The sequence below is a fragment of the Phalacrocorax carbo genome, assembly GCF_963921805.1.
Source record: "Phalacrocorax carbo chromosome W unlocalized genomic scaffold, bPhaCar2.1 SUPER_W_unloc_4, whole genome shotgun sequence".
Taxonomy (NCBI): Eukaryota; Metazoa; Chordata; class Aves; order Suliformes; family Phalacrocoracidae; genus Phalacrocorax; species Phalacrocorax carbo.
This window is the reverse complement of record NW_026990255.1, coordinates 721,260-742,635: the sequence shown is the minus strand read 5'-3', so window position 1 is coordinate 742,635 and position 21,376 is coordinate 721,260. Positions and strand designations below refer to the sequence as shown.

Sequence of the window (21,376 nt, the reverse complement as noted above, 5' to 3'; positions counted from 1 at the left end):
GGTGACACATCGGCAAGCCTCCAGTCATCTGGGACCTCCCCTATTAACCAGGGCTACTGATAAATGATGGAGAGTGGCTTGGCAAGCTCCTCCACCAGCTCCCTCAGTACTCTCGGGTGGATCCCATCCGGCCGCATAGACTTGTGAGCATCCAGGTGGAGCAGCAGGTCGTGAACTGCTTCCTCCTGGATTATGGGGGGTTTATTCTGCTCCCCATCCCTGCCTTCCGGCTTAGGGGGCTGAATACCCCAGGGATAAGGATAACTGGTCTGATGGTTAAAGACTGAGGCAAAGAAGGCATTTAGTACCTCAGTCTTTTCCTCACCCTTGGTGGCAACGTTCCCCTCAGTGTCCAATAGAGGATGGAGATTCTCTTTGGTTCTTTTTCTTGTTGATATATTTTTAAAAACATTTTTGTTATCCCTTACAACAGTGGCCAGATTGAGTTCTAGCTGGGCTTTTGCTTGCTTAATTTTCTCTCTGCAAGACCTAACGAGGTCTCTGTACTCTTCTTGTGTTACCTGTCCCCTCTTCCAAAAGTGGTAAACTCTCCTTTTTTTTTTTTTTCTTGAGTGTCAGCAAAAGCTTCCTGTTCAGCCAGGCTGGTCATCTTCCCCACTGGTTTGTCTTGCGGCACATGGGGACCGCCTGTTCCTGCGCCTTTAAAGACTTACTTCTTGAAGAAAGCCCAGCCTTCCTGGCCTCCTTTGCCCTTCAGGACTTCTTCCCAAGGGACTCTCCCAACCAGTTCCCTGAACAGGCCAAAGTCTGCTCTCCAGAAGTCCATGGTAGTGGTTCTGCTGACCCCCCTCTTACTTCACCAAGAACGGAGAACTCTATCATGTCATGGTTGCAAAGCCCAAGACGGCCTCTGACCTCTGCATCTCCCACCAGTCCTTCTCTGTTTGTGAACAGGAGGTCAAGCGAGGCACCTCCCCTGGTAGGCTCACTTCCACACACTCCAGGAACTTCCTAGACTGTTTCCTCTCTGCTGATTTGTATTTCCAGCAGACATCTGGTAAATTGAAGTCTCCCAATAGAACAAGGGCTAGCAATTGTGATATTTCTGCCAGCCGCTTGTAGAATGCTTCATCTACTGCTTCATCCTGGTTGGGTGGTCTATAACAGACCCCCAGCAGGATATCTGCCTTGTTGGCCTTCTTCCTCATCCTTACCCATAAGCACTGGACCTTATCATCACAATCATTGAGCTCTATGCAATCAAAACACTCCCTAACATAGAGAGCCACCCCACCACCTCTCCTTCCTTGCCTATCCCTTCTGAAGAGCTTATAGCCATCCATTGCAGCATTGCAGTCATAAGAGTCATCCCACCATGTCTCTGTGATGGCAACTAAGTCATAGCTATCCCTCTGCACAATGGCTTCCAGCTCCTCCTGTTTGTTGCCCATTGGTGTAGATCCACTTGAGCTGGGCTATCGATTTCACCCCCAACCCTGGCATGGCACCCCTAGGCTCCACTCTAGTGGGCCTGGCTATATCCCCTTCCCCCTTCAAACCTAGTTTAAAGCCCTCTTGATGACCCCCACCAACTCATGTGCAAGAATCCTTTTCCCCCTTTGAGATAGGTGAACTCCATCTGCTGCCAGCAGGCCCGGTGCCATGTAAACCTCCCCATGATCAAAAAACCCAAAATTCCACCAATGGCACCCGCCTCTGAGCCACATGTTAAGATGAGTTTTCCTGTTCCTTTCAGTATTATTCTTCCCTGCCACTGATGGGACTGAGGAAAACACTACCTGCGCTCCCAGTCCTTTGACCAGTTGCCCCAGTGCCCTGAAGTCCCTTTTGATTGCTCTTGGGCTTCTCTCTGCAACCTCATCGCTGTCCACCTGCACAACCAATAGTGGGTAATAATCAGAGGGCCCTACCAGACCAAGGAGTTTCCTATTAACATCTCTGACCTGAGCCCCAGGGAGGCAGAAGACTTCCCTGTGGGATGAGTCTGGTTGGTATATTGGGCCCTCTCTTCCCCTCAGAAGAGAACTGCCTACAACAGTTACCCTCCTTTTCTTCTTAACAGAGGTGGTCATAATGCATGGGGCTGACCGACTCACCCTAGGCAACCCCCTGGATGGACCTTCACCTACGTCCTCATTTGCCTGGCCCTCGAGTTCCAGAGCCCCATATCTGTTGTGTAAGGGCAACTGGGAAGGTGAGTGAGGCCAGGAGGGGATTTGCCTGCTGCCCCAAGCAGGGACCTGTTTCCATTCCCCCCCCATCTCTTAGGTCCCCAAGAGGGTAGGGGACCCTCTGCCTCTGGTGGAGCCTCACCCTCTGCTATCCCTGAGGCCTAGGCAGCAGATGGAGTCTCCACCAGTCTATCTCCGTCTCACACTCGCTGATGCTCCTCAACCTTTCCACTTCCTCCTTCAGCTCTGCCACCAGGTAGAGCAGATCATCAACCTGGTTTTCACCGAAATTGGGAATAAACCTCGTAACACCAATGTAGTGTTAAAAGGCAGGCATTCTTTATTTATGGTGCCGGATGCACAGGGGATCGCTCCTCCTAATGTGCATACCATCAGATCTAATTGTGCTGGTTAAGTACATGCTCCATATACATATTCATTAGTTTTCCAATAAAAGATATACATATTCATCATATACAAATGTCCTTCGCGCATGCCTGTTGGTGTGTCTGGGTGGTCGTCAGGGGTCTCTGGATGAAGGATATACTCTTCCTCACTATGTCTGCTAGTTAACCCTTGCTTTTGCACAAACTCAGTTCTGAGATTACGTATGTGCTGTCCTTGAGGGGTGGTCTGTTCTGGTTTAGTGTTTGCTCTGCAGTTCCTTATCTTTATGGTTCTGTACATCTGCTTTTCTTAAGGCCAAATGTCATTGTAACTTTGTTTAGGCACTCCTTATCTTGAAGCCTTTCTGACTCCCCCAAAGCAACAAGTTTTAGTCATCGTGCAGACTGTTCCTGTTAAGGCTACCTCATTATCCTGGCTATGTTTTGGCTCCGGGCCCCAACATTTGTTGAGCTACACTAGATTGCATTAGTAACGCCCAACCATTTATTCCCTGAATCATTGCTACCTAAAAATGAGGCTTTACTCCTTAAAACAGAGGTTTGGACCCTAAAAGCGAGGGTTTGGGATCTAAAAATTAGGCTTTGAGCCTTAAAAGAGGGGTTCTGACAGAAACACATTGTCTATTGTTTCATTTGCATTAATGATTAACTGATGACTAAAATACAGATCAAAGAATACACTGATCGTCCCCAGACTCGATGTCCAGTTGGATAGGGCTGTACGAGGAGTATAGCAGCATCCATGGTTGGTTAACTTCATCACTCTGGTTACATGGTCACACTTGTGCTGGTTTTGGCTGAGAAGGGGTTAATTCTTCTCACCGTGGGGGGTCGGCTAGCTTTCCAGCTTCCCAGCTCTGTCGAGTGGCCGGGGGTGGGGGGGGGGGGGTGGGGCTGGGAGGGGCAGGGCCATGGTGGGGGCAGCTGACCCCGACTGGCCAATGGCATGTTAATTCCATACCATGTGACACCATGACCAGTATATTAAGGGGGGGGCAGTTTGCAGCTTGGGAGCGGTGTGGCATTGGGTCAGCAGGCGGCTGTGGCACGTGTGGTTTGTTTCAGTGGTTCGTTCCCTCCCCCCCCCCGGGGTTTTGCACCTCTCGTTGTTCTCCTTTACATTGCATTTCTGTTGTTGTTTCTTTTAATTATTAAACTGTTCTTATCCCAACCCACGAGCGTTACCCTTCTGATTCTCTCCCCCATCTACCGGTGGGGGAGTGAGTGAGCGACTGTGTGGGGCTGAGCTGCCAGCTAAACCATGACACACTGAAAACAGCTGTTGTCTCTGCTGCCCTCAGGTATGAGTGCCAGACTCAGGCACTCCCTGCACTTAGAGACCTGGACAGCTCTGTGTTTATGTGGGGGCTCCCTCTGAGTTGCCACGTTGCTTCTGGCAGTGGTTCTAGGTGAGTGGAGACCATATCTAGGGCCTCTCCTGGGGTGGGGGTGATGACCACTAGCTGAGTTACTCTTTAGAGCCAGGAAGGGGACTGCGCCCTGCCTGCACGCCCTGCCTACGTAAACTGCCACGCCACACCCTTCTGACACACCACGCCCTGTTTGCCACGCTCCCTGGGGGTTGCTTTTGTACGTGCGGGGGTGGGGGGGTTTGCCGCCATCGCTCTTGTCCCTGCCCACGCTGAGTTAGAGCTGCCTCACGTCATGAGCTCACTCCTCCTCGCTCTGGGGCGGGGCTGGGCTATCCTTGCTCTCCTGTGCTTGTGCTTTTTGCCTTTGCGCTTTTTGTTGTGGTTTTGCCGCTTTGGGAAGGATCCTCAGCTCTGGAACCCTTCGTCTCGGTGATGTAGTCTTATAATGATTTGAAAAGTACTTTACGCACTTATTCAAGGAAGTGCTTTCTCAGTTACAAATTACTCTCCCATTTTTGAGAGGCTGTTACTGTGATAAAAGTCTTCATGGTAAGAAGTAAAATGAGTCTAAGCCATCTTCAGTGAGCAGAAATGTTTGTATAATTTTTGAATATTTTATTAACTTAAAGGATGTAAAAAGCATTTACTTTAATGCACAGATAAGTCCATTTAAGACACTTATCTGAAGGTCTTTCAGAATAGTATGCTTTTCATTGACCTTCAGAGCTGCATGTCTAATGTGTTTCAGTAACATTTAAACTTCTAAGACATTCTGATCACACATTGATTTGATATAAGATTCCTCTTGTAATCTCTTAATATGTAGCAATGCCATTAAACTAAAGCACCCTCCAGAGGTGTGGATTTTTCCACTTTTTTCATTCTTTCAAAGTAGAATTTGTATTCTGTAGTAAAGTAGGGAAAATTAAATTGGATTATGAATTTTTAATAATCAGAAAAATTATAGAATAGATTTCTTACTGAGTCACATTAACACAAGTTGTTTCTAACTCTAAGGTTGAAAGTCCATTCAGAAGAGTCATAACACAGCAGGGTGGTCACAAATAGGACTATTATCTAGTACAGCTGCCAAGCTGGTCAGACTGCTTGGCAATCACTTGTTTAATTTGTTGCTGTTTTATCCTTTGTTATATTGAAGCACAGCTGATGAGTAAGCGCTTTCTTAGTGGCACCTCAGGGAATGACTTCAGATTCGGTTGCTACTGACGTCCTTTGGGTGAAAGAGATTTCCTCTGTAACAAGGGGTGTTATTTTCCCTTCCTTAAACTGGCTCTGTGAAACCTTACGCTTCTATTTCCCACTTCTCTTAATGACTCTCTCGTTACTATAGTAGGTATTACTGCTTCAAGTCAGTCCTAGCTTGTGGAGAGTAAGGAATGTGACTAAAGGAGATAATCAGTAGCATCTATTTTGCGTGTTAGCATGTGCATGCATATTATATACACACACACTAAATGTATACTAAATTATAGAAATATATACACAATATCAGGCCAAAGTCTGCTCTCCAGAAGTCCATGGTAGTGGTTCTGCTGACCCCCCTTCTTACTTCACCAAGAACTGAGAACTGTATCATATCATGGTCACTAATGTGCCTGCAGAGCACAGGCAATATACTGTATTGAACTGTTAATTACAAATGAAATGAGAACTTATAGTTAGAAGACACAACAAATTCATGTCTGTTCTATATTTAAAGAGGAGCTAATTTTCCAGAACTATATGCAGACATTACTGAAGTAACTGAAAAAATAAACTTATGCATATTAATACAGTTTTAAGAGAACATCCATCCAGCCCCACTGTTTAAAACCAGCTGTTCACATTTCCATTTCAAGTTTGAACTCTCTGACAATGCATTTCAGACAACTAAAACATAGGTGACAGTTCCTATATTTAAGTAACCCAAAGAAATTAATTAGCACTATGGATTCTTAATATGGGAGATCCTTTCCAAATGTTTAATAACATATTAGCACTGTTTCAGTGAGCTTCCATGCTAATCACAACTGCAATATTTTCTTACATTAAGTAAACAAGTCTTCAGTCACAGGCTAGGCATCTGTAGAGATATTTACTTTATTGAAAAAACAGAAGTTCCAGATATATTTTATGGGAACTGATTACGTGCAGTGGTAAAGTTAAAACTTGCAACAAGAGAAAGAAATGAAAGTACTATTAGTATCATACCTGGCAACTCTGCATTCTAAAAACATGAAAAAAGTTAAAGTGTAAAATACTGATAAACTGAGAAAACTATCACTGACTACACATGAATTTTCAAAGTACATATTCAGCAACCAGAAATTAGAGTATATCAAAGCAATTACAATATTGTCTTTGTCATGGTTTAGCCCCAGTCAACAACTAAGCACCACACAGCCACTCACTCATTCTCCCCACCCCAGTGGGATGGGGGAGAATCGGAAGAGCAAACCAGGAAAACCTGTGGGTTGAGATAAGAACAGTTTAGTAATTAAAATAGTAATAGTAATTATGGTTATTATAATAATTATTATGCTAACAACAACAATAATGATCATGTAGTAAAAAAAGAAAAATATTGAGAGAGAAATGAAGCCCAGAAAAAAGAAAAAAAAAACATACAAAAAACCCCAAAAATCACAAGTGATGCAACCACTCACCACCCACCAACCAACGCTGCTGGTCCCTGAGCCATGAATTCTGCTTCCCCCAATCTACTCCCCCCCCCCCAGTTAATACACTGGACATTCCATATCATACAAGGTCATGCCCCTTTGGCCAGTTTGGATCAGCTCTCTTGGCTGTGCCCCCTCCCCTCCCGGCTTCTTGTGCACCTGGCAGAGCATGGGAAGCTAGAGAAGTCCTTGACTAGTATAAGCACTACCTAGCAACAACTAAACCATCAGCACGTTATCAATATTATTCTCATACTGAAGTCCAAAACACAGCACTATGGCAGCTACAGTGAAGAAAAATTAACTCTAGCCCAGCTAAAACCATGACAGTCTTAACCATGACAACAGACAAATACTTGCCTGCTGGAGCGCATTAATCTGACATGGTCAATAAACGCTACATGAACTGCGAACTGGAGGTCACTGCAAGTTTCACCACACATTTCAAATACTTGAATTTTGTATGCCTCTTCCAACACAGAAGAGGTAATTACTACCTGAAGGTAATTGGGAAACCTTATTATGCACTAAGCTTTGTCAATTTTTTTAAGGAACACAAAGGATTACAAAAATAAAATTCTGCAGGCATTTATTGGTAGTAGAATGGGAAGTAACACTGATTTGTTTAAAAAACAAAACTGTTTCTCAAATTGGTATTATCACAAATTATACTTTTTCCTTCAACACCAAGCCCTTTCAGCATCTGAAAGGAAAAATTCTGAAGATACATTTTGAGGATTTTTTTGACAATCATGCTTGTAAGAGGGTATTGAACAGAAATAACTAGAGAAATGAAATGCATATCCATGTGCGTCGTAGTTCAGCCTCAGCTGGCAACTAAACACCACACAGCTGCTCGCTCACTCCCCCCCCCACCCCTGTGGGATGGGGAAGAGAATTGGACGAACAAAAGAACTTGTGGGTTGAGATAAGCACAGTTTAAGAATAACAATAAAATAATAATTATAATAATGATTATGTTAATAAAGATGATAATGTTAATATTATAAAATGGAAAAGGAAGGGAAAGAAAAAAAGGAAAAAAACCCACAGAAACACGAACGATACAACAGCTCATCACCTGCCGACTGACGCTGCCCGTCCCCGAGCTGCGATTGCTGCCTCTCTCCCCCCAGCCAGCTCCTCTCGGTTAACATACCGGGCATGACATTACATTATATGGAATATCCCTTTGGTCAGTTTGAATCGGCTCTCTTAGCTGTGCCCCCTCCCCTCCCAGCTTCTTGTGCACCTGGCAGAGCATGGGAAGCTAGAAATGTCCTTGACTAGTACAAGCGCTACCCAGCAACAGCCCAAAACATCTGTGTGTTATCTCAACATTTTTTTTTCCATGCTAATTTCAAAGCACAGCACTATACCAGCTAGAGTGAAGAAAATGAACTCTATCCCAGCTACAACCATGACAGTATCCACCCCTTATTCCAGATCATTGACATCATGCTCAGGTCCTATACTATTCAGTACAATTTCAATAATCACTACCCACCTTCTCATCCTTTAACAGGATATACAGATTTTCATTTATCATCCCCCTAGTCTAGGGACCACCCCTGTAAAATGCCTGTGAAATGTCCATTGAGTTCATTTAGTCCATGACTTCGGGTTCCATCTATTGTAAGTCTTTCAGAGAGGTGCTGTGTGTGGTGTCAGATTGTTGCATGCTGAAGTCAGTCCTCCTTCTATCACCACTGCACTGGTAGTTCTTGTTCTCTCACTGCTGCACTTTCCTTGATACAATTGAAAGTTCATTTGCAATTATTATTAATTGGGAGATTCGCACCATGACAACATTCCATTGATATGGCATATAGCAACCATAGTAGTAATGACATACAACATTATATAGCGATTAACAACATATTATTCAGTTCATTGGCTGTCTTCACCCAAAATCAAATCCCCCTGAGGCACACATCGGACTCCTCCATCCTCCCGCATCACCCACCAAGTGCACCCAGGTCCTCGAGCAAGCGCAATCCCACGAGTGGGTTGGCCTTTGCCTGAGGCAGGAAGAACCCAGACTGTTAGGCCCAACATATTTTTTATGTGCACTACAGGGACTCTATCCCCTTCCACAGTACGTAAGGATTCTGATTGGGCAGGGCCAGCTCACCTAGCAGATCCCCTCATGTTGACTAACCAGGTGGCCTTTGCTAAACGTGTATCCCAGTGTTTAAATGTTCCACCCCCCATTGCTCTCAGTGTAGTCTTTAATAGTCCATTGTATCTTTCGATTTTCCCAGAGGCTGGTGCATGATAGGGGATGTGATACACCCACTCAAGACAATGCTCCTTGGCCCAGGTGTCTATGAGGTTGTTTCAGAAATAAGTCCCGTTCTCTGACTCAATTCTCTCTGGGGTGCCATGTCGCCACAGGACTTGTTTTTCGAGACCCAGGATAGTGTTCCGGGCAGTGGCACGGGGCACGCGATATGTTTCCAGCCAGCCGGTGGTTGCTTCCACCATTGTAAGCACATGGCGCTTGCCTTGGCGGGTCTGTGGGAGTGTGATATAGTCAATTTGCCAGGCCTCCCCATACTTATACTTCAGCCATTGTCCCCCATACCACAGAGGCTTTAACAGCTTAGCTTGCTTGATTGCAGCACACATTCCACATTCGTGGATAACCTGCGCAATAACATCCATGGTCAAGTCCACCCCTCGATCACGAGCCCACCTGTATGTTGCATCTCTCTCTTGATGGCCTGAGGTGTCATGGGCCCACCGAGCTAGAAATAGTTCACCCTTATGTTGCCAGTCCAGATCCACCTCAGCCACTTCAGTCTTGGCAGCCTGATCTACCTGCGGGTTGTTCTGATGTTCTTCAGTGGCCCGGCTCTTGGGGATGTGAGCATCCACATGACGTACCTTTACAACCAGGTTCTGTACCCGGGCAGCAATATCTTGCCACAGTGTGGCAGCCCAGATGGGTCTGCCTCTGTGCTGCCAGTTGCTTTGCTTCCACTGCTGCAGCCAGCCCCACAGGGCATTTGCCACCATCCAGGAGTCAGTATAGAGATAAAGCACTGGCCACTTTTCCCGTTCAGCAATCTCTAAGGCCAGCTGGATGGCCTTTACCTCTGCAAACTGGCTCGATTCACCTTCTCCTTCAGCAGTTTCTGCTACTTGTTCTATAGGACTCCATACAGCAGCCTTCCATCTCCGGTGCTTTCCCACAAGGCGACAGGACCCATCAGTGAACAGGGCATATTGCTTCTCATCTTCTGGCAGTTTGTTATACAGTGGGGCTTCTTCAATACATGTCACCTCCTCCTCTGGTGATAATCCAAAATCTTTGCCTTCTGGCCAGTCCATAATCACTTCCAAGATTCCTGGGCGACTGGGGTTTTGTACTCGAGCCCCCTGGGCGATCAGTGCAACCCATTTACTCCACGTAGCATCAGTTGCATGGTGTGTAGAGGGGACGTTTCCTTTGAACATCCAGCCCAGCACTGGCAGCCGGGGTGCCAGGAGCAACTGTGCTTCAGTACCAACCACTTCTGAAGCAGATCGAACCCCTTCATATGCTGCCAATATCTCTTTTTCAGTTGGAGTGTAGCGGTTTTCAGACCCTCTGTATCCCCGACTCCAAAACCCTAGGGGTCGACCTCGGGTCTCCCCTGGTGCCTTCTGCCAGAGGCTCCAGGTAGGGCCATTCTCCCTGGCTGCAGTGTAGAGCACATTTTTTACACCTTGTCCTTCCTGGACTGGCCCAAGGCCTACTGCATGGACTATTTCCTGTTTAATCTGTTCAAAGGCTTGTTGTTGCTCAGGGCCCCATTTGAAATCAGTCTTCTTCCGGGTCACTTGATAGAGAGGGCTTACGATCAGACTCTGATCTGGAATATGCATTCTCTAAAAACCCACAATGCCCAAGAAAGCTTGTGTTTCCTTTTTGCTAGTTGGTGGAGACATGGCTGCTATTTTGTTGATCACATCCGTTGGGATCTGATGACGACCATCTTGCCATTTGATTCCTAAGAACTGGATTTCTCGTGCAGGTCCCTTCACCTTACTTTGTTTTATGGCAAAACCAGCTTTCAGGAGGATTTCAACTATTTTCTCTCCATTCTCAAATACTTCTTCTGCTGTGTTGCCCCACACGATGATGTCATCCATGTACTGTAGGTGTTCTGGAGCTTCTCCCTGTTCCAGTACAGTCCGAATCAGTCCATGGCAAATGGTAGGACTGTGTTTCCACCCCTGGGGCAGTCGATTCCAGGTGTACTGGACACCCCTCCATGTGAAAGCAAACTGTGGCATGCACTCTGCTGCCAGAGGGATTGAGGAGAACGCATGAGCAATATCAATTGTGGCATACCACTTGGACACCTTTGACTCCAGCTCGTATTCAAGTTCTAGCATGTCTGGCACAGCAGCACTCAGTGGCAGCGTGACCTCGTTCACGCCACGATAGTCTACTGTTAGCCTCCACTCTCCATTACACTTCCACACTGACCATATAGGACTGTTAAAGGGTGAGTGGGTTTTACTGATCACTCCTTGGCTCTCCAGTCAACCAATGAGCCCATGGATGGGAATCAGAGAGTCTCGGTTGGTGCGATATTGCTGCCGGTGCACTGTTGTGGTGGAAATTGGCACCAGTTGGTCTTTGACCCTCAGCAACCCCACAACAAGAAGGGTCCTTCGAGAGGCCAGGCAAGGTAGACAGCTGTTTCGTTTCCTCCGTCTCCAAGGCAGCTACACCAAAAGCCCACCTGTACCCTTTTGGGTCCTTGAAATACCCTCTCCTGAGGTAGTCTATGCCAAGGATGCACGGAGCCTCGGGGCCAGTCACAATGGGGTGCTTCTGCCACTCATTGCCAGTTAGTCTCACTTCAGCCTCCAATACAGTTAGCTCTTGCGATCCCCCTGTCACTCCAGCAGTGCTAATGGGTTCTGCCCCTATATAGTTTGATGGCATTAAGGTGCACTGTGCACTGGTGTCCACTAAAGCTTTATACTCCTGTGGGTCAGACATGCCAGGCCATCGGATCCACACAGTCCAGTAAACCAAGTTATCCCTTTCCTCCACCTGGCTGGAGGCAGGGCCCCTCTAGTCCTGATCATAGTATTCATCAATCACTTCCTGTAAATATGAATCACAAGTGTCTATATTAAAATCAGACAGAAAATCTGTACTTCTGCTCCTCTGTCTGGGGAACTGCTTACTGGCAACTGGAGCAGCAGCTCTCCTGGAAAAACTCGCCTGAGTGATTGTTCTCCCTTGCAGCTCACGTACCCATTCCTCTAGGGCTGAGGTAGGTTTTCCACCCCACTTCAAGTCCTCTCCGTGGTCACCCAGGTAGGGTGCCCTGTCATGTGTATCCCTTCTCTAGAACAAATGGATGCTTACTCCTATTGGCTGAGATACTGGTCCATACTGGTGGGGAGTAGGACCTATCTTCTTTGAGTTGCTGGACCTCTCGGGACAGTTTCTCCACAGCAGAGACGAGCAAGGAAGAGAGATTTGCTCCATATTCCCGGAGTTTATCAATCAACTCCGTCACCGTTGGTGTCTCGTCATCTTTCCAGGACATCACTGCCAATGAGTTTGCATACGAGGATGGCGCACTCTGTACAAACTTCCGCCACATGGTTCGTGTGCACTCAGCTTCATCTGGATCTTTAGAGGACCGTTGATCGTCCAGGTCACCATAAATCACCTCAAGCATGGCTAGTTCCCTCAGGTACTGGATGCCTTTCTCCATGGTCATCCATTTTCCTAGGCGAAATACAATATCTTCTTTGAAGGGGTAACTTTCTCTCACTGCGGACAGGAGCCGCCTCCAAAGGCTGAGGGCTTGTGCCCCTGTTCCAATCGCTTTATCAATGCCCCCCTTCCCTAGAAAGGGATCCCAGTTGTTTGGCTTCCTTCCCCTCTAATTCCAGACTACTGGCCCCATTATCCCAGCATCTGAGCAGCCAGGTGATAACGTGCTCACCTGAATGATGCCCGAAATCTTTCCGTATATCCCACAACTCACTCGTGGATAGGGATCGGGTAGTTTCCTTTTTTTGTACACATTCTTCCTCTTCCTCCTCCTCTTCTCCTGATGGCTCTGGTTCCTCATAATCTCTTTCTAAACGAGTTGACCTTCTCTTCCATGATTTCTTCTTGCATATAGGGGCGACTGATACTGGCACAGGTTGGTCCTCTGGTTTAGCTGCAACGCTTGGCACTGGGGTTGGAATAGCTGCAGTATCTGTCGTGAGGGTTTGAGTGGCTGCAGTGCTCGTCACTGGGGTTGGAGTAGCTGCAGCATCTGTCATGAGGGTTTGAGTGGCCGCAGTACTCGTTGCTTTCCGTGTCTTTGTCTTTTTAGATCCAGAGACCTTCTCTTCCCCTTGGAGATACTGAATAGTGTTAAATACGGCTCAATAGGCATGAGCCAGGTCCCAGCACATTGCAGTGATTTGTATCTCTCTGGGAGTGCCTGGTTGACAACATACTTCCTCCAAATATTCTACTAGCTTTTCAGGATTCTGCACTTGTTCAGGGGTGAAGTCCCAATACACTGGGGGTGCCCACCATCTTAGGCATTTGCCCATACTATCCCACATACCCTGCCACACATAGCTATCGAGCCTTGGGACAGATCTTTGGATTGTATTCTTAACTTGCTTATTAACCTTAGACAGAACTGACACTGTCTGCCAAAGCAATACCAACAGATATATCTTGACTAGCAAAGGATGTTCAAGATGCTGAAAAGTTGTTGTAATGAAGGAGGAGACACTATATAAGAAGGTAGCTAAGGTACCATTCTGTATTTCCTCCATAAAAAAACCTCTCAGAGGAGGAGGTATAATTGCTAATTACTTCCATGAGGTGGTAGCTTAAGTACAGTAACGGCTTCCATGCAAGACCTAAATAACCGATAATGGTCAAGGCCAGTGTTTTAATAACATATCTCCTAGGCAAAACATCTCTAATCACTGCAGAGCACAGCAAACTGCAAAAACTAACAGCAGTTTTTAACATGTACTTTACAATCGGCATGGTAAAGACTGGACAAACTAATACTGAGAGCAGATGAATCAATGCTGTGAACAGCAACTGTTGTTATCTCAAACGCTTCGTGCCCCAGGTTGGGCGTCAAAATAGACTGTCATGGTTCAGCCTCAGCTGGCAACTGAACACCACGCAGCCGCTCACTCACTCCCCCCCCCCCCCCGTGGGATGGGGAAAAGAATCGGACGAGCAAAAGAACTTGTGGGTTGAGATAAGCACAGTTTAAGAATTACAATAATAATAATGATAAATTATTATGGTAATAATGACAATAATGTTAATATAATAAAAGGGGAAAGGAAGGGAAAGGGAAAACAGGGAAAAAAACACAGAAACACGAACGATACAACCGCTCACCACCCGCCAACCAACGCTGCCCGTCCCCGAGCCGCGATTGCTTCCTCCCTCCCCCCGGCCAGCTCCTCCCAGTTAACATACTGGGCATGACGTTACATGATATGGAATATCCCTTTGGTCAGTTTGAATCCGCTCTCTTAGCTGTGCCCCCTCCCCTCCCGGCTTCTTGTGCACCCGGCAGAGCATGGGAAGCTAGAAATGTCCTTGACTAGTACAAGCGCTACCCAGCAACAGCCCAAAACATCTGTGTGTTATCTCAACATTTTTTTTCCATGCTAATTTCAAAGCACAGCACTATACCAGCTAGAGTGAAGATGATGAACTCTATCCCAGCTGCAACCATGACATTGGGTCAAAATGAAGAGTATTAGTTGCATACCTTTGAGGGTTAAGTACCAGCTCACAAAAGAACCTGATCATCATTGCTGACAGCTGAGCAAAAACTCAGTTTGCTCAAAAGCAAGATGACAGGATGCTGAAGAGGAGAATAGAAAAGAGCTCAGAAAACAGAATATCAGATATGGTCATATGTCAGCATGGTCTAGCAGACAGAACCCATTTCTCCAGCACTCTACTCCCACCTTCCACAGTAACCCTGGTTAAGTTACAAAGAGGTGCAGTATCAACAGCAGTATGTCAGCAATAAATACTGTGAAATCTATTGATAAATACTAGGGGAGAATTGAAATCACCTGGTGTAATAGGTATATTAGTATCCATTCCACTACAAATTCTAATATTAGGACAAGAGAGATGAGTACAAACAGTATTATGTAAGATTTCCATGAATTATGAGAATAGTTTGCACTTCAGGGATACAAAAGAAATATACTGAGACAGTATGAAACAGGGGTAGACTGACTTGAATTCCCGTTTCATCTCATAGCAGAGAAACCGCAATATTCAGTGACAAATTTTAAGTTTAAAGAAAAAAACCTTTACAAACACCTTCAAATCCTTAGTCATCAGATACTGAGCACTCTCAAAAAATTGGACATTTCTGAGTGAAATTAAGAGGGAGTGATGGCTGTATCAGCTTTTATTAAGATAATTTGAGAAGTATTTAATCAGTTTCCAGAGAGAAGGTAAAAAACTCCCAATTTCAAGTGATTCTTAAATATCAAGTAAATAGAGCTGCTTGGTTTTTATCAATCAAGATCCAACAAAACTGATCTTCTAAAAAAACCAAACCCACAAAAAGCCCTGAAACACACACAACCCAAACCCACAAACCTATCTTATAGGAAAAAGAAATGATCAAGACTATTCACCATCAAGCAAGATTCTTCAGTTCTGCAGGGTGGAGAGACAGGAAATCAGAATTGTCCTACAGGTAACACACACAGCCTCTAGGTAAAGATCAAAATGGAGGGAAGCAACTTTCCACTTAACCACATTCTCCTAGTCAGCTAGAGACAAGTAATGAAGCCCTCCTAAAGTCTTCCTGTCCTCTTTGCCTTGAGCAAAAGAATGAGCTGTAATTCTAGAGTTTTAAGTGAGAGCAGAGCAGATAAAAAGTATAAGACAACCCTTGGGTCTTCACAGAGAATCTGCCAAGAACACAGATTAGCATTAGAAACTCCAGAACTCTTATCACCATTGCTGCTAAAGCTAGCTTTACAAGTTGTTTTTTTTTTAAAGAACAGCTACATGACAACACATAATTTCTATTTTATACAAGCTTAAGCCAAGTTTCACCAATACTGGAAGCCAGTAAAAGCCAACAGAAACATTCCCACAGTCACCCCACCCCCAGGCCACTTGTTTCCACTCCCACCTCATCCTCTCCTGCACTGGGATAAACTTTTGCACAGCTGCACCATTACCTTTACTCCAACTTCAAACAATAACAAATGCATTAGCACAGTAAAAGGTCTCATGAAGTTCAAATCCATCATACAGAGGGAAAAACTTATCTTCAAAAGTATCTTGTACTCTACATGTTTGAGCTTTGGGTAAGGCACAATTGCACATGTCTACACACAACTATGGCACTGAGCAGTACCTAGACTCCACTGAATGACAGTGAAGACTGAACCTTTAGTACCACTAAATCCAATGAGACAGAAAGCTCCAGATTAGTTACTTTGCATAGGAACAAAGAAACTGCCATACCAGATCAAGCCATTTAAGTAGAACCCTACCACCTGCAATAACTAACAGTGATAAAAATCAGACACAGTAGATGGTGACCCTCTTCCAAAAACACTCTCAAACCACAGATCACAGAAGAGGTAGGAGGTGAAACTTTTCTTACAGTGATATTCAGCTTAAACTGGAAGCAGAGAATTTAGTGGCTTATTTAAGCAGATGGTGAAAAATATCCAGCATTATGGACTTGGTTAAAACATGAAATTATATTTTACCTTAGCTATTCTTAGCCAAGGTAAACAAGCTATATTTTTTTTTTACCTTAGCTACATTCTGACAACATGAACTGAGAACATTATAATTTCAATTAAAAAAAAAAAAGCACATCAAACCTTGGCCACTCTGTGCTTTCACTGTACTTGTTCTCTCTCTGTTCCCACTCCATTGCCCAGTCCAGTGCTCTGTTAATACATTCATGCTCTCCTTTGAAAGTCACCAGAGGCACTACAAATTGATAAGCAGAGCTAAAACTGACAAGTTTTTAATAGTACACTTGTACATATAATCAAAACTTCAGTTTCATAGTGTGTCTTTGGTATCTCTAGCAGGCATCAATGCAAACAGCAATTGCAGAAAATACAGCATAAATGTCTACAAAGGTTGTCTTGCAGCTGAACTATCCAACAAGTCCACTATAGCTAGCATATGCATTTTCAAATTCAAACACTTAGTTTTCACCCAAGTCACACGGTACATGGTTACTGTATGCAGACTAATAGGAGACTAATTGCAGCATTCCCCGTTTTTCATCTTTATAAAAACAGAGTTATACCAGTGTAACTAATCCTGTACTCGGGGATGTAATAAGTCACCAACACCAGTTTGAGACACAAATAAACATCACTTAAAGGGTTTGAACATTTTAAGATAACATTAAGGTCACAGAGAAGGAGGTGCATTTTGCCTACATGGATTTGCCCTAAATCGGAAGTTATAACTCAAGTTACAAGAAAACATACTACAAGTATCACTGAACTCACTGTTAGGATCTTTTTCTATAAACCTATTCAATATACTGTCAGTATAGACATAGGATAAAAGGTCTGAAGTACATTGTCTTGAAGCTGCATTTCCTAGTAAAACAACTCCCTCTTCCTACAGTGATATAAAAAGATAGCATATTTTCACTAAAAGCTGTGAATGTTTTATTTGTTCTAATACCCTAACAAACAGAAAGCTTGACAGATTAAAGAAAAAAGGCAATGTTTCCATTTAAGACTCAACAGCAGAGTCAGTTTTGCTTCTCAACTTCATTCTGAGGCTCATGCAGGTCTTAGAGCATAAACAGAAAATCTATTTAAAAAGAAAGTGACTGTAATACCAGAGACTCATAGGATGACTTTGGAGCAAGCACAGCATCTTTTAACAGTATATCCTTACAGGAAAGTATAACTACTTGTCATGGTTGTAGCTGGGATAGAGTTAATTTTCTTCACTGCAGCTGGTATAGTGCTGTGCTTTGGACTTAGTATGAAAACAAGGTTGATAACACTCAGATGTCTTAGTTGTTGCTGGGTAGTGCTTGTACTAGTCAAGGACTTTTCTAGCTTCCCATGCTCTGCCAGGTGCACAAGAAGCCGGGGGGAGGGGGCACAGCTAAGAGAGCAGATTCAAACTGGCCAAAGGGATATTCAATATCATGTAATGTCGTGCCCAGTATGTTAACTGGGAGGGGCTGGCCAGGGGAGGGAGGCAGCAATCACGGCTTGGGGACCGGCAGCGTCAGTCAGCAGGTGGTGAGCAGTTGTATCATTTGTGTTTGGGTTTTTTCCCTTTTCCTTTTTATTATATTACCATTATTATTGTAATCATTATTTTATTCTAATTATTAAACTGTTCTTATCTCAACCCACAAGGTTTTTTTGTTCTTTTGCTTTTCCGATTCTCTCCCCCGTCCCACAGGGGTGGGGGGAGTGAGCAAGCAGCTGCATGGTGTTTAGTTGCTGACTGGGGCTGAACCACGACACTACTGTATTTAAAAAACAGAATATAAACCCTCCACATAATATATTATTTTGATTATACCCTTCAGTTCACCTCTTAAATGCCTGGGCAACAGCTGCACGCATAAATTTAATGTGTAATACACTAACTACTACTCACATACAAATTAATCTCCCTCCTCTAGCTACAGCAAGTTAATATCACAATAAGGGCAGAGAGATGTTTTAAATGCTTGATATGACCTGACAAAGTACTACTTTGTCTAACATATTTACTGGTAACACAACATACAGATTTACTGAGATACTCTACATGAACATTTATAGGATATTTCTGAAGAAAAATCACTATTAATGCTGCCATTTATTTAAATTTATCATGAATATAGTTGAAAAGTAAACTCACTAAAATACTAAAGAGAAAAGCACTTGACATTTAGCATTTTCTATGATTTGTTAACATCCCTAGTCAAATGCGAGAGAGCATTTGGGGAGAAGGATTTTAACTCATACATGCACTCAAGACACTGACTTATCCAAATGCAGGCCCTTAAAAGTAAGCAAAAACTGTCCATGTGAAAAGAAAGAAATCCACAGCTGGTCTGTCATGATTGCTGTGGGACTGACTTGCAAGGATGGACTCAATGTTTCAGCGTCAATGCAACATATATTGACCTCCCTGAACCTCTAATATCAAGCCTAACTCCCACTTACTATCACCAGGAGACTAAGTTGTTTTAAACGTGTTCTGACACTTTATTTTCCTTGAAAGCCATGAAACTGGATACAATTGTATTATGATACAGTACATTATAAATTCCTGTCTCAAGACAAAGATGGTGCTAAGAGTCATTAAAAAAAGCCCAAGATACTTGCTAGAATTCATACGTTATTTTTGCCCTCCTGAAACGCTTAAGATTTCCCACTAATCCTTCTTTAAGTACAGAGGCATTTCTTTTATGTTAGGACCACACCATATCAAGTATTTTTACATTGCCCTAGAAATAGGCCAAAATCCATCAGAATTGCTGAATATTCATATAAACAGGACACTGGTCTAGGAATCAGTTTTTATTACAGTAGTCCCAAGATAAATCAACCTTTTAAGAATATCTTTGAGGTTTAACTGCCATAAAACACAACTAAAAAGAATACACAAGCCATCTGTTCAAAATGGAACTATATTTCTTATGTTTAAGTAATTAGCCAGACAAACTGTAAGGTGGCACTAAAATAAGTCTTTTGACATTAATACTAAGTCCTTATACTACACAGTCCATATCATATAAAACCTTATAAGAAATCCATATAGAATTATCAACTTCACATCAAAATTGCACCATGACTACTGCAGTGCCTTCCCCACACACACCAGTTAGACCTAGCAAATGCATATTAAAGCTGAAATATGCTCAGATCTGGAGTACTTAATTCACTTCACCATGGACACGTTTGCTTTTGCTCTCAACACTTCTACACATATTAAATAGGCATAGCGCAGGCAGTTCTATAAAGCCTCAAGCTAGGCTGATAAAAAACACACAGAAGGTAAACAAGGACTACAAACACATGGGTACTAAATTAAACCACTCAAGTGTACCACCTAGACGGAACCACTACAAAATTACTTTCTCTCTGAAAAAAGAGAAAGGACTTTTATGTTTGAAAGCCTTCCTTCCCCCCCTCCCCGCTCCCTTACTAAGAATCAAATAAATCAGTTCTGCAATACCACAATACTGCAAGTTAGAAATAGACTTCAGAAGTCCTTTTTTTAAAAAAAAAAAAAAATAAAGTTCTGTGCAACAAACTGCTAGGGAAGTGCAGAAAGCGGTCTGGTGAGCACCCGAAGCAGAAGCACAGCTGCCACTTAAACCACGCCGCACCCTCGCGCCCTGCTCTGGCACCGAGGCGACAGAGCTGCAGAAGAGTTAACGGGCTCCACTCGCACCGGGATCCAAAAGCTGCCACATCCGACCCCGGTCCCCACCACCACAAACTCAAACTTCAAAGCCTTTTAAGACTCCGTCAGAAATTAAATACAGAAGCACCCACACACCCACGGCTCGGCTCCCGCGCAACTAATCACCCATGGCGCAGGGACGCGCCACCCCGACCCGCTCCTCCAGCGCCGGCTGCTGGGCCCCGCACCGCAACGATTGCCCGCCGCGCCCCAGCCTTGCACTCCGCGGGCAGTTCCCGCCGCCCCTGCATCCGCTCCCAGCCAGGCGGCGATAGAGCGCCCGAGCCAGCCCTCCCCGCGGGAACAATTCCGCTGCCTCCACTGTCTGTTCCCCCAGCCCGCCCCCTCTCACCTCGCGGAGGGGCACGGCTCCATCATCCGCTCCACGACAGGGCCGGCCCCCACCAGGCTCTCCGCCGGCAGCGGCTCCAGGAGCTCGGCGCAGCGGCTGGGGGAAGCAGCAGGGCTGGCGGGGCTGAAGCGCGGCCCGGGCAGATAGTACAGCAGCAGCGTCTCGGGAGGCTCTGGCAAAGAGGAGGGGAACGAGGAGGAAGTGGGCCGCCTCAGGTGGCCAATCCAGCTCCGCACTTTACGCAACTGCTTCCGTCTCCAGTCAGAGCGCTGTTCCCGGCAGCCACCGCTGCCACCGCCCGCTCCCAGCGACGCTCCCCGCGCCCACGCCGCCCTTCAGGTTCATGGTGGTGGCAGTAGCCGCCTTCGCATTACTACCTGAGGATAATCCCAGCAACGAAGTGCGATTCCCCGCCGCCGCCATTTTCTCTAGCGGGCCACATAGGGCTCCCAACCCGTTACGGAAACGGCGTAGGGAGGGAGTGAGAGGCAGGCGCAGATGGGTGACAACAAGCGCATGGGGTGAGGCGGCCACCTGTAGGTGCAGTGGCCCGCGGCGGCGCCCTCCCCTCCCCCCCGCGCAGGTGTTGGCGTCGCGCTCGCTCGTCATGGGTAGGATCTGGCCACCCGCGGACAGATGGGTCGGGCGACACCCGGGAGTTGGTGGAGGTGCTGGATGGGAAGAGTGTCCCTGCCCCTACGCGGCCCTTTTCACGTGCAGGAGAGCGGCTTCGAGGTGTGGGGCTGTGGCATGGGCCAGCCACCGCCCTGTGAGGAGCCAGTGCTGTGTAGCAACGCGGGGAAGCCTTTCCTGAAACTCAGCCCGGCTCCTAGTGGTGCCACGCCCCAGCTCACAACACCCCGTCTGTATGCTCCCTCTCCCTAGCACTCCCAAGTCTTCCCCAGGTGACGTCCACCCCAGGAGCCAACCGAGGTAAGGAAGGAGCAAAATGCCTGCGGTGCC

General features: G+C 45.5%; 1 protein-coding gene across 2 annotated transcripts in view; it reads right to left on the bottom strand.

Moving 5' to 3' along the window:
• Window positions 1-20,532, bottom strand: part of LOC135310880 (mitogen-activated protein kinase kinase kinase 1-like) — a 104,374-nt gene extending 83,842 nt beyond the window's left edge. The window contains exon 1 of one of the 2 annotated variants that reach the window (XM_064439971.1): window positions 20,414-20,532. In XM_064439971.1, the coding sequence (XP_064296041.1) occupies window positions 20,414-20,439 (26 nt within the window). In that variant the 5' untranslated portion in view covers window positions 20,440-20,532. The remainder of the gene's footprint in view (window positions 1-20,413) is intronic. The other variant, XM_064439972.1, reaches the window with a different exon arrangement.
• Window positions 20,533-21,376: the final 844 nt, after the last annotated feature.